This window comes from Neovison vison, chromosome 4 (assembly GCF_020171115.1).
Source record: "Neovison vison isolate M4711 chromosome 4, ASM_NN_V1, whole genome shotgun sequence".
In the NCBI taxonomy this organism is placed as follows: Eukaryota; Metazoa; Chordata; class Mammalia; order Carnivora; family Mustelidae; genus Neogale; species Neogale vison.
This window is the reverse complement of record NC_058094.1, coordinates 11612327-11632206: the sequence shown is the minus strand read 5'-3', so window position 1 is coordinate 11632206 and position 19880 is coordinate 11612327. Positions and strand designations below refer to the sequence as shown.

Here is a 19880-nt window from a genome sequence, read left to right as displayed (position 1 = left end):
TGTCTGCCTGTGCTCGCTCTCTCTCCCTCTCTGTCTGACAAATAAATAAATAAAATAAAATTTAAAAAGCTATCAAAAAAATAAATAAATAAATAAAGCCGTGTCCCACTTGTCGCTCTTGAGCTCAGCCCCCTCCAAGAGCCACCAGTCCCATGTCAGGTAAAAAGTAAGTCCTCACAATGACCAGCAAGGGCCCGCCCCCACCTGCCCCCACCCCCGCCTTTCTGATGAATTCTCTCAGACCCTGCACCTGGGCTCATACCAGGTCTTTCTTCTTGGAGGATCTCTGTGCTTGCTCACTCCTCTGCCTGAAACCCCTTCCCCAGAGAGCCACATGCATAGTTCACTGCTCCCCACCTGTCAAATGTCACATCTCAGTGAGGCCTTCCCTTCCCACTGGCAAACACTGCCACCACATGAATCTGTAACATGCACTGAACTTTGTTTCAGGTCCCTCTGGAAAGGACCTGATGATCCTACAGAACACATCCTGGGCCTTTAGAGTGCCCTTGGGTTGGGGCTGGGGAGACACACAGGCTTTTCTATTCTAGCCATAGAGGGCAATGAATATCACATGAGCACTTTTCTCCAAAGCCTAGACTGTGTTTAGAATACCGAAGTTGAGGAAGTTATGATCTATTCTAAAAGCTAAGTTAGCCTCATGTATTTGTTCTCTGTTTAAGGAACAATATCAAGCTCCGTGAGAGCTTCCCCTCTCAACTGAATTTCAGACAGCCGTTCCATCTGCTCCTAGCAATATGCCCTCCCTGTTTGAGCGTATCAGCAAGAACTTGGTCAAAGAGATTGGAGCCGAAGACCTGAGGCCCGTAAGATCCCTGCAGAGCGCCAACAAATACCGAGTGCTGTCGATATTACGGAAGAAGAGGACCTGCTCACAGTTCTGGCAATCACCTGACGTTCCAGTAGAGTACACGCTCATGGACTTCCTGGAGCCCGGCTCTTCAGTCCCAGGTACTGTCAACAAGGGCAAGGGGGCGAGGAGCGGAAAACGCCGGTGCTCACAAGCGGTGCGGCACGCAAGGGTCCCTGAGGCCCCCACACAGGTCAGCGTTAGCGTTGGTTTTGCCAAAAGGCCCTGGGCAAGAAGCTATGGTTCCTTGAGACTCTACAACACCGGGACACAAGCATGTATTCGTTCATCTAATTCTCACCGCAGCCTCTTATGACAGGGACATTATCCCCACTTACACAACGGTGAATTGAAACATAAAGTAATCTGTGCCAGGTTATGCACCTGGGAGCTAGTAAGACTAGAATCCAAACTCAGATCCGCCTGTCTCCATATGCTTCACCCTTTCTGCTCCAGGGCGCTTCTGCCTGGGCTGGACGTTGTGCCTGCTCCAGAGGAAAGATGATGTCGTGGGCCCCCTCGACCGGTGCAAGCACGATGTTCCCGTGTCTTGGGGTTTGGGGTGTTATCGCTGTTTTCCAACTCCTGGGCCGATTCAGACATTTGTCCTCAGCAGGAATTTACATTTAAACATTAACTGAGGGGCGCCTGGGTGGCTCAGTTTGTTGAGTGCCTGAATCTTGATTTTTGGCTCAGGTTATGATCTCAGGGTCAAGAGATCAAGCCCCCATATCAGGCTCCACATCAGCAAGGAGTCCGCCTGAGGATTCTCTCTCTGCCCTGCCCCCACTTTCTCTCTCTCTAATAAATAAATCGTAAATAAATAAATAAATAAATAACCATTCGTGTGATAGATTCTCAACTGACAGATGTAAATGAATAGGAGGGTTGGGACAACACAGGACTCTGCCATTCACTTTCCCTCCATTCCAGAGTAAATTCATGGCTCACTCTAACGCCACTTTTTCTGTCCCCAGAAATTGATGTCTCAGGACCGTTTCACCTCAGTAACACTGTGGGCCAGAAGCGGAAGGCTTCTGCCAACGTGACCGCTGGGCTAGAAGCGAAGGTGTCAGGGGAAGCCACTGAACGCTGTGGATCCTCCCTCCAGTTCCAAGTTGTTCGTATCCTGACCCATAAATGGAACGACCTTCAAAAGAGGTGAGGCCACAGGAAGAAAGGAACTGGTCAACAGGGTCCATAGGTTTCTCCTCGTGCACAAAAAAACCCCTAGCAGGCTTTGCTGCCAGGTTCGGAGTGTAGAGCAGGACATCCCAGACCATGCTGTTCTTCTCAGGTATTTATTCATTCATTCATTCAGCCAACGGGCCATCATTAGTTATCTGCTATCTATTTATTAAACCTGTGACAAAGAATCCGAAACTCTCTGCTTAGGAAGTCAAGTATGCAGCTGTGTCCTGGGATTCCATGAACCTACATGTGTATGGGCAAAGGCAGATATCAAATGATCCTCTAGGAGCTATGGACAGCTTCCTACGTCAGCTTAAATAGTGTGTTCACAAAGGCGACACACTGGTAGGCAACAAGTTAAAAAACAGCAAACCTTTTAGAAACTGAAAGTTACTTTCACTGGGCCTTGGGAAATTTCTGTATTCCTGGGTCCTTACAAGGCCCTTATTTAAAATAACATTTGCAAAAAAAAAAAATTTTGCAAAGACTGTTTATGGTACAAAAGAGTATCTCAGACTCCTTAGCTGCGCAAAAAGAAATAACAAAAAAATTCTATTTCACTAGTGAAAGACCCAATTTCTAAGGTACCTTTTACTTAGCTAGCTCCAAGTGAAGTAAGTAAGCCTGAGGTCAAACCTTTAAATACAGGGGCAGGGGCGGGGGTGGGGGCTGTGGAAGGCAGTTGGCTATTTCTAGTAAATGGGAAGTGGGCATTTAATGTATTCAGCTACGAAGGCACTTGCAGATCGTGATGGGAACTCTGGAGATAAGAAACAGGACAAGGGGGAAGAGACACTGCAGGTGGTTGGCTTAAGTTTCTCTGGCCACTAACAGCTGAACTCGGGCGTAAAGAATGGCAGAAGCAAGTAAGAGCAGGAGGAAAGGGGCTCAAGTTGGGGTTTAGAGGTCCTGGAGCATGGGAGAACTGGATGTTTCCAAGACGCAGAGGAGGCCAGGGAGGCCAAAGCTTAGTCAGCGGGGAGGAACATGGTATAAGATGAAGCAGGTAGAAGTCAGATGACACGTCCCTTGGACGCATGGTAAGGAGCTTGCTTTTGTCTCCAAGGGCAATGGGAAAGCCCACATTGGATGCTCAGTGACCACCTGCACTGAAAGGCAAATTTAAGGATCTCACAGTATTCCCCATGGCTGTTACCAGGGCACCAGGCAAATGGGGCCTGGAGTAGAACCGGAGTTGGGTCTCAGAATTGAAATGGGGATGGACTTTGTCTTCAGCACTGCAGACCTTCCCCATCTCCCCCATCCTGGATTTTTCAAGTCAAGCCGCACCTTCTAGGGACAGTCAGCCCACCAAGCCCAGCTGAGCTAGTCATGAAGAATCACCCAGCATCCACCCACTCCACGTGCAGTGTGCGTAACCGGCCTTGACTACGGGGCTTCCCCAGCACTGTTCTCAATCACCTGGCCTCACTGACGTCCAGCCTCCTTCTGCTGAGAGGCCCTAGTACTGAAAATCTATAAACTACCCTAACAGGACAAAAGTAATTTTGGAAAATGCAGATGTCTTTCATCATATGAGATGCACACCCTCGAACCCATACCCCTGTCATAGAACTGGGCCCCCCCCCCCGTACATAACAGAGAAGATGTTCTGTTGCCCTATGTCACCTAACTTATAAGCAGTATCTTCCTACACATTGAGAGCTCACCTGTCAAGTTCCAAACACTTTCTACCCCATCCAGGTACTTAGAAGAGTAACCTAGAATAACCCAAGAAGGCATCCCTTTCCCACTATGAACTTTCTCTTCCCATCCACCCCAGGAAAGTGCTGGATCCAAAGCTGTTACTGATGGTGAAGTCCCAGGACAGAGGAAACAATTTCTATGTGGTGACAGAGACCGTGGAGCTGACCCAGACTACTGAGCTGCATGACAGCGGAAGTGTGACTGCTACGGGAAGTTGCTCAATCCCTTGGACTCTTTTGGTCAAGGTACATAGTTGCCCCTGTTGTGGGTTGGGGACACTAAGAGCACAGCCAACCAGCCTCACTGTCCAGGGGCTCTGCAGTCCATTAAGACCCATCTTTGGGGGTGGAATGAATAGGGCTATTATTTCCCACTTCTCACGTGCCTGACTCCTGACCTGAAAGTATATTCTAACATCCTCATTTTAGTATCTTAATATATGAGATTATTCAATATTGATAAAATAGAAGGTAAACTTAATTATTGGTGATTATACTTTGCTTTGGGTAAATGATAGATTCTGGATCCTCTAAAGCATGGCTGTTCTACTTCATACAAGTGGGGCACTGTGGCTGCAGAAACAAGAGACCACAGTACAAAACTTCAGCAGTTGAAATATCCTAAATAACGGCAACCCCAGAGTAGAAAGTGTTCTGGACTGAGATTAAATATCTCCAAGCACATCTGATGTACTTAAGTAACCGTGTTTAAAAAATGGCTTACACACCTCAGTTTATCAAATATTAAGTCAACATGAACCATGATTCAGGAACATATAAAGTTTGTGTATGTGTGTTATAATGGACATTCACACGCAATATATTTCATATGTAACTTGTCCTCACTTAAGAGATTTAGGAACTAAAACAAAACAAAAACTGAGATGTGCGCTAACGTTCCAAGATCTGTGAATAAACCCGAAAGGAGAGCAAGGCGCCACCCAGTGTTGAAGAAGTCTGAAACAAAACTCCATCCAGCTGGGAGGACAGTGCCCTGTTCAGCTGTTTCCCCACCTGTTCGGACGGGTGGACTGGGTTCCGTGAGGACAGAACACCCTGTGGCACCTAGCACAGGGTGACTGCTCAGCAGTGTGTCCGGCCACCGTCCCAACTGTTCACAACCAGTGCCACCTAAGTGTGGGCTCTGGGGCTGTGACATCGAACGGTCTGTACGTCACCCCTGGTTCATGGCTGCCTCAGTTTCCCATGCCGTTGATTTGCACTTGACTCTCTTAGGTAATATTTGATTCGCCAGGACATTCAAAGAGTAGGGCTGAATTCTGGAGAAGCCATTTACTCACTTGGCTGCCTGAAGACAGTATTCTTGTTTCTGAGATAGGGTTCCCTCATCCATAAAATTAAAATATAACACCTCCGTAGAAGTCCACTACAATATGTATTAACAATCAGGTCTCTAGAATATAGTAATTACTACTCCACGGGATGGTTCATTTTACGCTGCCGCTGTGACTGGTCCATGACACTTGGTTCAGCGTTACTCTGGGTGTGTCTGCGAAGGGGCTTCCAGATGAGCTTTGAGTGCGCAGACTGGTAAAGCAGGGTAAGTGGGCCTCATCCAGTCCACTGAAGGTATGCACAAAACAAACGTGGGGAAAGACTAAGTTCACTCTCGGCCTGAGCGTCTTTCAGCTGGGACACTGTTCTGCCGTCAGACTGACTTACACTGTGAGCTACACCATAGGCTCGCCTGGTTCTCAGGCCTTTAGATTCGGATGAGAACCATACCATAAGTTCTCCTGGGCCTGTACATCTTGGGACTTCTCAACCGTTATAACTGCATGAGCAGATCCCTCACAATAAAGCCCTTTAGACAGATAAATATATAGACAGAGAGACAGAGAGCCTAGTGGTGCTGTTTTTCTGGAAAACCCAGACTGATATTCTCAGTAAAGTTTGTCAGCTTTTTGCTTGATTTGAGGACAGAGAGACAATTTCTAAGCTCTTTATGTGCCAGACCAGAAACTGGAAGTCTGGCATTTTTTTTTAATAGAAGTCTACATTTTTTTTAATAGAAAAAACAAAATATAATAATCAAAGAAATATCCCCCCCCAAAAAAGTAAGGAAAATGTTAATTTTAAAATAAAGAGGGTTAGTCCTGGAGATCCAAAATGTGAATAACAGGAGTTCCAGAGAGAACGGGGGCACAGTCAGTCAGTCACCCAGGAAATAATACAAGAAAGGCAGGACCGGAGGAATGTGCTTCCAGATGAAAGGACCAACAGAAGGCCAGTTTCATGGGTCCACATACACCACAAAACCTAAGTGCGAACTATCAGGAAATTTATTTAAAATAACATTTGCAAAAAAAAAAAGGAAAACAAGAGTCATTTTCCAAAAAATTACAGCTTAGAATTCTATGTCCAGTCAAAATAATGCTCAGGTGTGAGAGTAAAAGAAGGAAGTCTTCAGAAATGCATGATCTCAAAAAATGCAACCCTACATTCCCTGGGAAGATGAGTAAGAGGCAGAGAGGGCACATGACTGACACAAGTAATTAACTGATACAGGAAAGATCTGGAGTGAGGAGAAGCAGTTTCCCCAAGAGCAAACAATGGATTTTAACGTAGATACTGGGATGTAAACATTTTAGGAGGATGGGGAAGGATGGGTAGGGCTGGGGAAGGGGGAAGAGTAGGAATCTTCATCATTCAAAGGAGGAAATAACTGGATACACTTAAATCTGAAAAAAAATAATAAATCACTGCAATACAAACATGAACCTGAGAAATATGAAATTAAATACCGGACCAAGAAGGATTAAAGAGCAGGACCTGAAAATCAGGACCAAGGGAGAGTGAGAGGAGGAAGATGCTGGGTTCTCTGAGCACGAGCCCGAGCTTGAAGATCACATGCATACGGCACCCCACTGCCTGCTTTCTCTCCCCAGGGTCAATGCCAGGGAGAGGTTCACGAAGTGACAGAGAAGATGCTGACTCTGTCACAGGGCACAGTGTTGGCCTACAAGAGGAAGCGGCTGCTTTTTGAGGAGAATGGCTGGGGTAAGCAGAGGCTGAAAAGAGGCAGCCGGGGAAGGAAAGGAGAAACGAGAGGGGAAGGAGCATCAGCGTGCTCACGCTTCCACGCGCGGCTGCCCACTCACGGAGAAGGCTGAGGACATTTCCCAGCCGTGGGGGCACACACACCCCACCACCCACGGCCCCCTCCCGCCCGGCACAGCCTGAAACGCTGCTGGGGGAGATACAGAGACAGTCTCCCACATGGAGAGGGACAAAGAGGGACCCAGCGCAGAGGTGTCCTTAGCACTGGGCGAAGTGCAGCCCCAATCCCATCGTCCCTATTCAGTCAAGGACTCACTCAAGCCACTCTCAGCAGTTCACCTGGGGAGCCACAGGGAGCTCTCCAGGCTCCCCATCACCTCGGGTCAAAGCCCCTGAGATATCAGCAGGATCCCAAACCATAATGTCCTCAGAGCATAAGGCAGGGCTTTATCTACACCTCTCCCTTCCTCGCTCGCCTCAGGCCCCCAGCACCCTCCCCTCACACACGCATGCCCGCACACACACACACACACACACACACACAGAGGTACACACACACTCACAGACACACACTATTCTCTGTAGTATCCTCTCTGCAACATCTTGTCTCAGCACATTTTTCACAGAGAGCGTGAAATCACCCATGTCTTCCTGGACAGGATTGGGAGCAAAAACAGGGAAGGGAGGAGACCTCAGGAGAGTAAGACAAAGAGCACCAGACAGACAGTCCTACCCAAAGAAGGAGGGACAAAGCCAATACCTTTACCTCACAGAGACAGTTCTGCAGTGTCAGAGAGCACAGTGACCAACTAAGGTGCTTGTAGAAAAGGCGGGTTCCAGGCTCTTCTTCAGAGTCAGGTCGGGGGTTCTGAGTTTTAGCCAGCATCACGGGGGACTATGACGGAGGGGTCCCCAGGCCCCACTGAGAAGAGCGGCCACAGGCAGCCTGGAGGAGGAGGTCTGGGGCTGTAGGTGCCGGGGCTGTGAAGCAGTCCAGCAGGAATAACCTCGGCTGTCCTGGCCTGACTTCCTCCCACCCAGATATTCTCACCCTGGACGACAAGCCGAAAACCTTTCCAGGACACGCCTTGGTGTTCAAGTCGGGATACTGTAAGCATCTGCCTTCGGCTCGGGTCACGATCTCAGGGTCCTGGGGTCCAGTCCCACATCAGGCTCCCTGCTCAGTGGGGAGTCTCCTCCTCCCTCTCCCTCCGCCCCTCCCCCGTTTGTGCTCTCTGGCTCTTGCTCAGCTCTCTCAAATAAATATAATCTTAAAAACAAACAAACAAACAAAAACCTTTCCAAAAGGTGAGCTCCAAAGCTGGGCAGTTCTCTGCCTCAACTCAGACGCTGCTGAGCCCAGATCCCCTCTGGATACAAGTAAGAGCCATGCACAGGGCTCAGCCCCCACCACCCACAGGGAAATCTTTCCAGCCAGATTCCTCCACCGCCTCCTACTCTCCCCAGCCTTTGACCTGCACAGGCCTCAGTCACCAGCAAGCCACCTTTCTCCTTTGAACACCAGCAAGCCACCTTTCTCCTTTGAACACTAAGATAGGGTTGTGGGGCGGGGCGAGGGGGGCTGCCTGGGCCTCCATGTGCCTAGGCACCAAGTCAAGTCAACTGAAGTAGTGGGAAGAGGTAAGAAATCCAGGGGCGGGGGTAGGAAGAGGAGGAGGAGAAAGCTGGGTAGAGGAAGGAGAGCGGTGGGGAGGAGGCAAGGGAAGAGGAGAGTAAGGCTTTGTGAATAAGTATTTCTGTTTCTCTTTCCAGCAAAATGGTTCTTGGGTTTTATACCGTTACCAACAGGTGAGTGGTGGTTTTCAAGGCAGGAAGGTGGGAATGTAGCCCTCCATGAGGCCACTTTGCACGAAATCCCCCATGATTGCCTCTGCTGTCCCTACCTGAGGTGGGAGATATGGCCCCTGGGCAAAGGGCAGGAGTAGATGGACAGGAAGGGGTCAGGGAAGTCAGGGGCAGAAGGTCAGAGAAACTGAATGTCTTCAGAAGCTAAGTCTTGGGCAGGGGACGTACTTTCTCTCTCAGACACCCTCACAAGCAGTCCCCTCCCCCTAATAGGTACGTGCCTGCTGGAGGAGAGCAGGGGATCTCATTCTGCCCACATCCAGTCAGCAGGGCAGACTGCCCTGGCCTTGCCACCCAGGCCCTAGTGCCTGGCCCTAGCTCTTGTGGAACAGGAAAGGTTCAGGAAGGCCATGGGGTTGTAGGGATGGACCCAGACTGGGGCAGGAAGAGGACAGGCAAGAGGAAGTGGAGAGAGGACAGAACCCTCCAAAGTGTCTCAAAAGCCGATCTAAGCATGAGAAAAGAGATGATCACTTGTGCTTCTCTTTCCAGGAAGAGAATGCAGAGTCCTCCTGTAAGATGAGTGTCTACTAAGAGGGAATTAAGGGGCTTCCACGGTAGGAAGCTGCAAAGCTGAGAACCCAAATTGGAATTTCCATTCAACTCAGAAAACTGAGCTCTTCTTCCAAACAGATGCTCTTGTCCAACCTGCTTATTCATTCTTTTATTCACTTCTGCATGCCTGCGACAAACATCCATGAAGAATTCAGTGGGCAACAGGCATTATTCTGAGCCCTAGGGATACAGCAGTGACCCAACGAGAAACGCCGTGTCACTGCAGCTCCCATCCCGCTGGCCCCTCAGTCAGCAAATCATCCTGAGGCCACCTGAAGTCTGCTAGCAGAAGCAGAGAGCCCCCAAATTCTTTCCTTGGTTAATTCTCTAAAAAAAAAAATTATTTATTTGAGAGACACAGGGAGAGAAAGAGAGACAGAGACAAAGAGCATGAGCAGAGGGACAGGAAGAAACAGACTCACCACAGAGCAGGAAGCCCAACATGGGGCTCAACCCCAGGATGCTGAGATCATGACCTGAGCCAAAGGCAGAGACCCAACTGACTGAGCCACTCAGGCACCCCAGTTCTTTGGTTAAAATTGTCTGTGGATATAGACGATACAAGTAGAATTACACAATAAGAAGGATAGGTCATGTGCACCCAGTATTACCCCAAGCATTTTCCATATGTAAACCCAATTTAATCCTTTTAACATCCCCATTTAACAGATGTAGAAACTGAGCCCATGGCACCTAAGATCCTCATCTCTAATGGCCCAACATTAGAATCCACCTTATGTCACGCATGTCCCAGAAATGAGCAGCTGGTCATTTTCTTCCACTTCCCATGACCCCTTTCCAGAATCTCCCTCTCTTCTCCCTGCTTTCTACCCCTCTCGCTTCATAGCGCTCAGACAGTCCAAAGTTTGCTAGTCTGCTACTTTTAACCTATTCAGAGCTCAAACATGCCATCCACAGAGATGCTCTTGGTTGATAAAAGGGCTCCTACTGATAGGGAAGGGCTGATCATCCCAGGAATGTTCTAATCAAAGAATTGTACCCATTCTCATTGTTGTTGATTCCTGAGGGCAGAATTTGAGCACCTACAGGAAGAGATTTTCCGGGAAATGAAGGCCTTGTCCCTGCTCTCACAGGACGCTCAGGATGCTATATTCCATACTATCCTGAACATGCTTGGGAACCAAGAGGCTTTGCAGGACCTCATGGATGAGGTGAGGCGTTCTTACAGCTACCTAGAGCTGACCAAAAGTGGTAATGGGGGCAGGTTTAGGAAATGCTGCTACCAAGGCACATGGAGGAGGAGGGACGGAGCAATTCCAGGGGAAAGAGGAGAATGTGAGAGATACAGGACACTGGCCCCAAGCACGATAGGGCCAAGGAGTGCAGTCGCAAATACTGAGGCTGCGAGGAATCCCCTGGCCCAGGTCAAGTGCCCTGACCTCCCCAACCTTGTTAATCACATACAGCCTTAAAAGACACGGGCAAAATTATTTAGTAATACTAGTTGTACTAGTAGTAGTATCATACTAACAATAACACCAATCTCCTACAGCTGGATAGGAACCCCTGGGATCCTCCGGATAGCGTTGGTGGCAAAATCTTAAATGAGATGCAAGAGGACATAAGAGACCTATGGATCCAGGAAAGATTTCACATCACTTACCTCCTTGAAGCCATAATGGGTAAGAGTGATCTGGGGGACAAGTACGAAAGTCACAAGTTTGGCCGGCAGACCTCATAAAAGCCATGGGTTAGATGCCACTTCTCCAAAACCCTTCAAATATCATGATCTTCATCCTCACATATCACCTCTCTCCAAAGTCTGGCAGGCTTAGTGAGATCAATTTGCCATGTGGACAGAGAATCAGCCTCAGGCCCAGAAAGTGATTGGCCCAAGTTCATCCAACACATCACTGTGGGTGGATGAGTCCAGCCTCTGGCCTCAGGATCCCATTCTCTGGACCATGTCATGTAGCATCCCGAAGACCAAGCCAAGAGTAGAAGGGGGACTTTCTAGTATAACTTGACCTTCAAGTCCAGTGGATTATTCCTCTGCCTCAGAGTTCCCCTCTCATTGGGTCTCCTAGTTCACAGCGGGGAGAGGAAAATATGACTTTTCATCACTCTTTCCCCAAATGTTCCCAATCCCAGTGCTAAGTGACACCCAACGTGACCTGCTCGCCCAGTCCATGAAGAAGAGGATCCTGCTCCAGCAGCAGGAGCTGGTGAGAAATCCCCAGGGGCAACGCCCAGGGAAGAGGGTGAAAAAATGGGAGTTAAGAATGACTCTGAGGAAAAAGAGATGATGGAGGTTTCTGCCAGGAAGGGAGACAGGATCCTGCTCTGGCAACGGGAAATCCCTGGCTGCAACTGCCTCTAGGGAACAGGCCCAGTGGCTATGAGGCTACTTTAGGAGGGTCTCCATTTCCCTGGCAACCCCAGCAGAGGGGCCCGCCAGGTCTAAAATAGCCATATAGGAACCCAGGTTTGGGAACTCAGGGGCTTGGAGTCATATCCCTGCTTTATTAACACAGTTACCACTTGAGAATTGCTCTCTCCTTCTCTCCCCTCATACCTATATGTAAGTACGTATGTGGTGCAGACGTATGCATACCCATATTCACACACTGCCCGCGTGTACGCACACACACACACACACACATCTAACTCCAGATGCCACTACTCCGCACAAGAAATGCTAGTGTAACCATTTAACAGATGAGGAACCAATGCTCAGCATTTTCCAGTAATGTGTCCACAATCACACTGATCACAGGACATGACCAGGACATGACTCCTGGTCCCCTTGACTCCAAAAGTCTTATCATTTTCAGTTACCCTGCATTGACCCTCTTGGGGACAAATTTTGTCTTTCCAACCTTAAATGCTGACCTGTAACATCAGATACCGTTTATTCTAGGTAAGGAGCATCCTGGAGCCCAACTTCATATACTTCAAGGATATCCCTTTCACCCTCAAACCTGAGCTCCTTGCCACACTCCAGGACGAGGATTTGGCCATCACATATGGCCTTCTGCAGGAGTGTGGCCTGAATATGGAGCTGAACAGCCCCAGTTCAACCTGGGATCTGGAAGACAGGCAGACCCTGTCTGCCCTGTATGGGACCATCTCCCTGCTACAGCGGCTGGCAGTCAGTCCAGAGAGGCCTGGCCCCGCCGCAGTCTACGCTGGGAGCATCCCTGATGACCTCAGGGGCCCAGAGGCCACCACTTCTGGCGTTCCAGGTAGCATGGAGCCAGGAATCAGCACACCTGAGGGAACATCCCGAAGTGACAGATCTGTATCTGGATTCAAGAAATTGTCAAACCTCATCAAACAGTATCTAAAGATATGAGCATTTTGCTATATATTAAAGCTACTCCAAAACAATGTAAACAAATACCGAACTCTAGGAACAGTATGAATTGTTTGGGATGAAACGTACTGGGATCTGTAACTTACTGTGAAATGTATCAAATAATAAGGTGATTGATGAAGGGAGAGATAGATATGTGACCAGGAAGAGGTAGTAAAATGTCAAAAACAGGAGGGTTTTTTTTTTCTTGAAACATCCAGAATTGCTTCAAAAAATAATTATCCTCCCAAATTATACCTGTGTATTAATCACTATGTATTATACATATTGCACATATGTATGCACATGTACTTTTCCAAAATTGTGCTTTTTGAGCTACTTTAAAGGGAACACTGAGGGACATCTGGGTGGCTCAGTCGTTAAGCGTCTGCCATCAGCTCAGGTCATGATCTCACTATCCTGGGATCAAGCCCCGCATCAGGCTCCCTACTCAACAGACGGGGGACCTGTTTCTCCCTCTCCTACTCCTCCTGCTTGTGTTCCCTCTCTTGCTGTCTCTCTTCTGTCAAATAAATAAATAAAATCTTTTAAAAAAATTAAAAGGAACACTGAGAGAACAAAAAAAGACGTCTTAGAAATGAAAACTATTATCCAAACGTCATATGCCGCGGCCACTGCCCCTCAGGGGCCCCCTCGCCTCCGCCCGCCTTTCCTTCAACTCCTTAAAGCCTCCCCAGCTCCCTTCCTGCAGCAGCAGGTCTCTAATTAACAGACGATGGCAAAGCCCGCCCACAGCTCCGTCCTCCAGCAGCTAAACCACCAAACGGAGTGGGGTTTTCTCCGTGATTGCTGGGCTGCAGTCCATGACGTTCACTTTCAAGCACATAAAGCTGTTCTGGCTGCCTGTCGCTCCCCTTTCAGAATGTTTTTCTTGAACTGTCAGCACAGGATGGCACCACTGAATCTCAGCAACGTAAAAATTAGTGCTGAGTGTTCTGATCTCATTTTGCAATTCATGTATTCAGGGAAAACTATGACCGCTCCCTCCAGTTTTGAGCAGGTTAAAGTGGCGATGAGCTACCTACAGATGTACAACGTCCCCGACTGCTTAGAAGACATACAGGATGCAGACTGTTCTAGTTCAAAATGCTCGCCTTCTGCTTCTAGCAAACAGAAGAGAAAAATGGTTATTTTGGGGTAAGGCACAGTGGCTAGAAATGGCAGTGAAGTCAAAAGGTGGTGTGCAGAGCCAAGTTCAACAGTACCACGCGCTTGAGAGCCTGAGGAAGTCTTTACAGTCAGGCAATTTTCCCAAACCACTATCTGATGTATGTAAGAAAACGTTCAGCATCCAAATTATCTAGTCCAAAAGATCCCATGTCACAGCACTTTGGACGGAGTTTTAGGTGTGATAGTCGGGGATTTGGCTTTAGCTCTAAAAAATTTCGAGATGAGCATGGGCTAACCTGCATTAAAGACATTCACACCAAAACACAAACTCCTACCATAAAATAGTAGATATTAGAGATGGAAAAATGGTACTACCCACGCCAAATGTGGTGAAAAGGCATCTTCTAAAACATTCTGTACACAGACAGCTGAATACGGAGGAGACACCAGCCAGGCTGCTGCTGATTCCACTGTAACCGCCAGGAGCAGAAAGAGGGCATGGTGGAGTCTAAACTAGCCAGCGGAGAAAAAGCAGAGCTGCAGAGAGGGAAAGAATCCTTACCTAGATGGCCCAGAAGATGCCCCTACAGCTGAACCGAAAGACTTTAACACTATTAAAGTTACTGATAAAGACTGTAATGAATCCACTGATAACGATGAGTTAGGTGAACCCACAGAGCCATTTCACAGACACTAGGCTGAAGAAGGTACCACTGTTAAGAAAAGTGGTAGGAAAAGTCTGAAACGGTGGATGTCGATAAATGCTGATGGACCATGCTGATGGTCCTCTAACAGCCCAGGCATCCTGTGAGCTGTGCGCACTCACAGTAACCATGGACCTCTCATCTCGTTCCTCAGCCAAACACACTGAACATATCTGTGTGCGGGGGAAATGTGGACAGATCCTCGTTAAGGGCAGGAAGCTTTAGGACCCCAGGCAAAGATGAGGAGAACCCCACAACCTGACAAGGAACGGGCTTAGGAAATACAGAGGAGAAGATGCCCGTGGGAGAGAGTCCCCGGGAGCAGTCAGAAGAGGTGTTTGTGGAAATGCTGGATGATTTTAGAGACAATCGTTTCCAGATAAACAGTATCCCAAAAAACCAATTATTTAAACATTCTGCCTGTCCTCGTCAACATCCTAATTGTGACCAGTGTTCTGAAACTGAAAATCTAGTGCTTGAACACATGCCTTGCTGCCTAGACCAGGATGTGTTTTAAGATGCCATCGTGGAAGAAAATGAGAGACCACAGATGAAGGCATTTCTGTAATCCACGTGGAAAAGGATTTCATCAGCAGCATCACTCAAGAGAACACGATACTGTCCATACGATGTTAAAACAGTCTGTTTGTTGGACACGTGGAAAGCACATAAGACCATAAGGCATGTCTGGTCCACCTGTGATCAAGGAAACCTCAGAAAACATGACCCCTTATGGCACATGAGTTCTCATTTAACTGCTGGCGGGGCTACATGCCAGGTCGGCTTTCCGATATGCCCAGACAGGAACAGCTGAACAGGACCCGGATGCTCATCTGCATACGTGTGGAACATACCGGGTGAAATTTAATCTAAGGAAAGATAGGCAATTACGTGATAATGCCAACCATTTGCAAAGAATAGAAGTGATTTTCTACTGTACTAATAATGCCTAGTTGATAGCAGACAAAACACCAAACCAAAGGATAAGAGCTATTTCGAAATCGATTTTATGAGATGAATTGTTGGGAAAAAATTTCAAGGCCATTTTAATACTTTTGTTTGGGGTCTTATCTACATTTTAGGTGTTATTAAATGTTTATCATTTTTATTATTTCTTAATAGAATTTGTTGATTTTCATTTGTTTTAGATATGATTAAAATTACTTCGGGGGTGCCTGGGTGGCTCAGTCCCTTGAGGCTCTGCCTTCAGCTCAAGTCAAGATCCCAGGGTCCCACTGATGGGCTCCCTGCCCAGTGGGGACCTGCTTCTCCCTCTCCCCCTGCCACTGCCTCTGCTTGTGCTCTCGTGCTCTCCCCACAACCTCAGATAAATAAATGACTTCTTTAAAAAAATAAAATAACTTTTCAATGTAGATTATAAGTGGTCATTACCCCTTCAATGTCTATTAAATTTCAGGTTTTTTATTTTAAAAAAGAAATTAAACTATTATAATAAAAACTCAATAGAAGGATCAGAAGGTAAAGTTGAGGAGCTTTCCCAACAGGTAAAGTAAAAAGTCATAAGACGAAAAATAAGAAAGAGGGAAAAAAGGAATTTAGAAGAGCAGTTTAGGAAGCCTAACAGCTGGGTAAAACAAGTTCTCAAAAAGAGAACACACACACACAAGTGGAGAGGAAATTATCAACAAGATAATTCAATAAAATATCCCATAACCAGAATATAAGTTTCCAGATTTAAAGAACCCATCACATACCTGACACAAATGGATGAAAATGAGACCATATCAAAACACATTTGTGTGATGTTTCAGAACATGCAGGACAGAGTAAAAATCCAGGGAGAAGAATAAATGTGACCTACAAAAGATCAAACATAAGCATAACTTTAAGGGGTGCCTGAGTGACTCAGTCGGTTAGTTAGTGGCTCAGTTGAGAGGATGTGATACAACAACATGAGAGAGACCCAGGAGGAAGACACCGGCTACGGGGAAAAGGTTAAGTGTAGAAGACAGACAGGGGGATTCCCAGGGTGACTGTGGGGCTGGAGGGGGCACAAAGGACAAGGGGTCCCCATCAGAGCAGACAGGAAGGCTTTGGGGGAGATTTCTCCAGGAAGAGGAAATTGATAAAATACCTTGAATCTGGGATATTAAATACCAGATTTAAGGAATTTTGGATTTAATTAGATCCATAGAAAGTAGAAGGAAAAACAAAAAGTGACAATGAGAAACAAAACAAAAATCCTACAGGAAAGGAAAAATAATTATGCTTTATTAAAGCTGAGTAGTGTTTACATAGTCACAATTTGATGGGACCTGTGCTGTGGTGTAGAGCCAAGGGGACCTGAAATCCTCATCTTCCTTGGTGTTAAGCCCATGGACAATGCCACAACTGAGCAAGCTTATTGTTAAGAGATGTGAGACACAAAAGGCCACATATTATATTATCCTGTTCATATGAAATATCTAGAACAGGCAAATCCAGAGAGACCAGAAAGTCTATCAGTGGTTAGCATGAGGAGTAATGAAAAGGTTCTAAAACAGGCTGTGGTCATGGCTGCACCATTCTGTAAACATACTAAAGCCAATGACTTGTACACTTTCAAGGAGTGAACTGTATGGCTTGTGAATTATATCTCAAGAATGCCCTTTAAACAAGAAATAAGGGAGGTAATTACCAAAACAAGTGATCGTTTCTGGGAAGAAGCAACAGAAGTGGGAGGGCATAAAAGAGGGGGCAGGATCAGATCAGCTTCGATAAGTCAATCCAAGAAAAACAACTATCATATGATCTCCCTGATATGAGGAATTTGAGGGCAGGCTGAGGGGTTTGAGGGGTAGGGAAGGAAATAAATGAAACAAGATAGGATTTGGAGGAAGACAAACCGTAAGAGACTCTCAATCTGACAAAACAAACTGAGGGCTGCTGTCGTGGGGGGGGTGAGGTGGCTGCGTGATGGACGCTGGGGAGGATATGGGCTATGGTGAGTGCTGTGAAGTGTGTAAGCCTGATGACCCACAGACCTGTACCACTGCGGCAAATAATGCATTATATGTTAATAAAAATAATAATTTAAAAACAAAAGAACACAAAGCATAAGTATTAATTTAAGTCCACACGCCCTCATTGGAAGCTGGAGGATCACCCCATGTGTCAGGGTCAGGACTGGAGAGGGCGGGGGACCAGGACCCCTGCGTAGGGCTGCAAACTCTGTAGTGCGGGACGCGGGTTCCAAAGGCTTCCTGCGCTGGGCACAGCCTACAGTCCAGAACCATCCAGCCACCATCGTACAGGCAGCCGCCCCGGGCCTCAGATGGGTGTGGGCAGGCCCGGGACACCGGGTCCTGCAGGGGTGGCGGGACTGGGAGGAAGGCAGGGGGCAGCAAGCAGGAGGGCAGACCTGCTCCAGGCCCGCCACTCCTCACCCCACCCCTTCCTCCTGCTCCCGGATGCTCCCCCAGTCCTTCTCCGGCCCCCACCTCCTCTGGAGAACGTCTACGTCCCTCCCCGACTCCGAGCTGGCGCTGCCCCCAGGCTGTCCCCGCAAAGTCCTCCTGGTCATCACTTTAGCCAGCCCCATCTGCCACTGCCCTGCAGCCGCCCCTCTCCACGCTCGCGCAAACGCGTCTCTGGCGCCCCCTGCAGGCCTGAGCAGGCCCGCGCTCCGCCCCCCCCCCCCCCGCCCCCCTCGGCCGCAGCCCCTTTTGCTGGGAGTGGGGGGGCGGCTTCCTCCATAAAAATAGCAACTATTGTCATTTAAGGCTGTGTTGGCCCATTCCCAACAACAGGGAAGTTTCTCTTTCACTTTAATTTGGAGAGAAAAAGGAAAAAAGACTATTGGTAAAAAGACGAATAATTAACACTATAATTAAGACACTCTCTTAGACCTAAAAGCTTATTTCTTTCTTCTGATTTTAAAGTAAATTAAAACATTTTCGTGGGCCCTAAAAGTAGTGTGAGTCCTGGGCACCGTGCCTAGTGGAGAAGCTGGCCCCTCACCTGCCTCTTTTCCTGGGGCTGCGCCAAGGCTGGCCCCTGGCATCTCACATCCCGCTGGAGCCCAGCACACACTCCCCAGGACCGGAGTCATAAGCTCCTGCAGTCTCCCCTGTCCACTGGGCTGTGAGCGCTCATCCAAAAACACATGCACTGGCTTGCAGTGTCCCTTCTCATGCCACCCCATCTCCTCTCCCTCTTCCCACCCACCTGGGCACCCACCACCTCAGAAAAGCAAGCAAGGCCAGAATACAAAGGGTAACAGCTTATCAACCTATGCCAACATCAACTGGTTAGTCCTCATAACAGTCCAATAGAGGATATACTGTTCTAGATAGTGATTGTCTATATTTTACATAAATATGAATAAATTTCTGCTTTACAGCTGAGGAAACCAAGGACCAGAGGGATTTAGTAATGTTCCCAAGGGAACACCTGTTCTAAAACTAAGAGAAGGAAGTTCTCGGCCTTGGAGTTTCTCCAAGCCCCATGCTGGCAGGAGGGGAGTGATTTACAGGGTGGTATTTCCAGGGTGGTTTTGGCCACCTGTGATTTCTACCTATCTGCTGACTTTGGAACCCAGCCCGGCATCAGAAGCACCCGGGGGAAGTCTGCTCAGGGCTCCCCACTCCTCACGCTTCTGCTAGAAATTTAGTTCAGCCGAGAGACTTCACCAAGGTCCCCACGGCTTTGTAGGACACCTGCCCTCTTCGCCCCTCCAGGAACATGTCCTCCCTGTTTGCAAGGGATGCTAGGACTGTGGCCAGAAAACTGGGCAGGAGAAAGGAGCTGGTACCTGCTGACAGCCTGGACAGAGGCCCATACCTGCGCCCCTTCTGCCTGGTGAGGAAAAAGCACAGACGTCACCCCTGGCCTTAGGACACCCCCCTTCATCCTTACAGACTTCTCCCTCATCATGGATGTGCTGGAGCCCAGCTCCCCCATCCCAGGTACTTTCAGGTGGGGCCTGTGGGTAGCAGAGTGTTGCAAAAAAAGACAGATTCATGTGGCTGAGAAAGTGGACAGCCTCTGCCCAGACACACAGACCCCTGGACTGCCTCGCCTGGAGCATGCAATGGACCCCCACGGACCCCCATCTTCCATGTAGGGGAAGGATAAACATCTTTTTCTTCCTGCTGTCCCCAGCTGCATGCTAAGTAATATAACTTTAAACAACAATAATGGTTTAACACAGGTCAAGGGCTTGCTGTGTGCCAGAGACCCATGTTGGCAGTTCCTCGGTTAATCCTCACAACCACCCTTGGGGGAAGACCCGGTCACCCTCCCCTCCCCTTTTTTAGATTGGGCAACTGAGGCTCTAGGAGTTAGTGGCTTGCTCGGGGTCGCACCCAGCCAGTAAGTGGTGGAGGCCAAACTGGATCCCAGGGCTGAGGCCTTGGCCACACTCAAACCTGCCCCCCTCGCCACCTGGCTCCAGCCTGGACCTCTCTTCCCACAGAGCTGACCCGTGGCCAGTCCATCCAGACCCGGAGATGGTGGCAGGAGCCACGACAGGGGCCATGAGTGCGAGCACCAGGCTGCCACTGCAGGTGACAGGGGAC

General features: G+C 48.3%; 1 protein-coding gene and 1 pseudogene across 1 annotated transcript; both read left to right on the top strand.

The window, feature by feature from the left end:
- Positions 1-743: 743 nt before the first annotated feature.
- Positions 744-12526, top strand: GSDMC (gasdermin C). The gene is made up of 10 exons (XM_044246961.1): positions 744-972; positions 1849-2032; positions 3846-4014; positions 6678-6789; positions 7831-7899; positions 8563-8598; positions 10243-10435; positions 10756-10853; positions 11323-11396; positions 12092-12526. The coding sequence occupies exons 1-10, from the start codon at positions 759-761 to the stop codon at positions 12524-12526; spliced, it is 1584 nt and encodes a 527-aa protein (XP_044102896.1). The 5' UTR covers positions 744-758.
- A 736-nt stretch (positions 12527-13262) lies between these two features.
- Positions 13263-15314, top strand: LOC122905293 (annotated as a pseudogene).
- The last annotated feature ends 4566 nt before the right edge of the window (positions 15315-19880 follow it).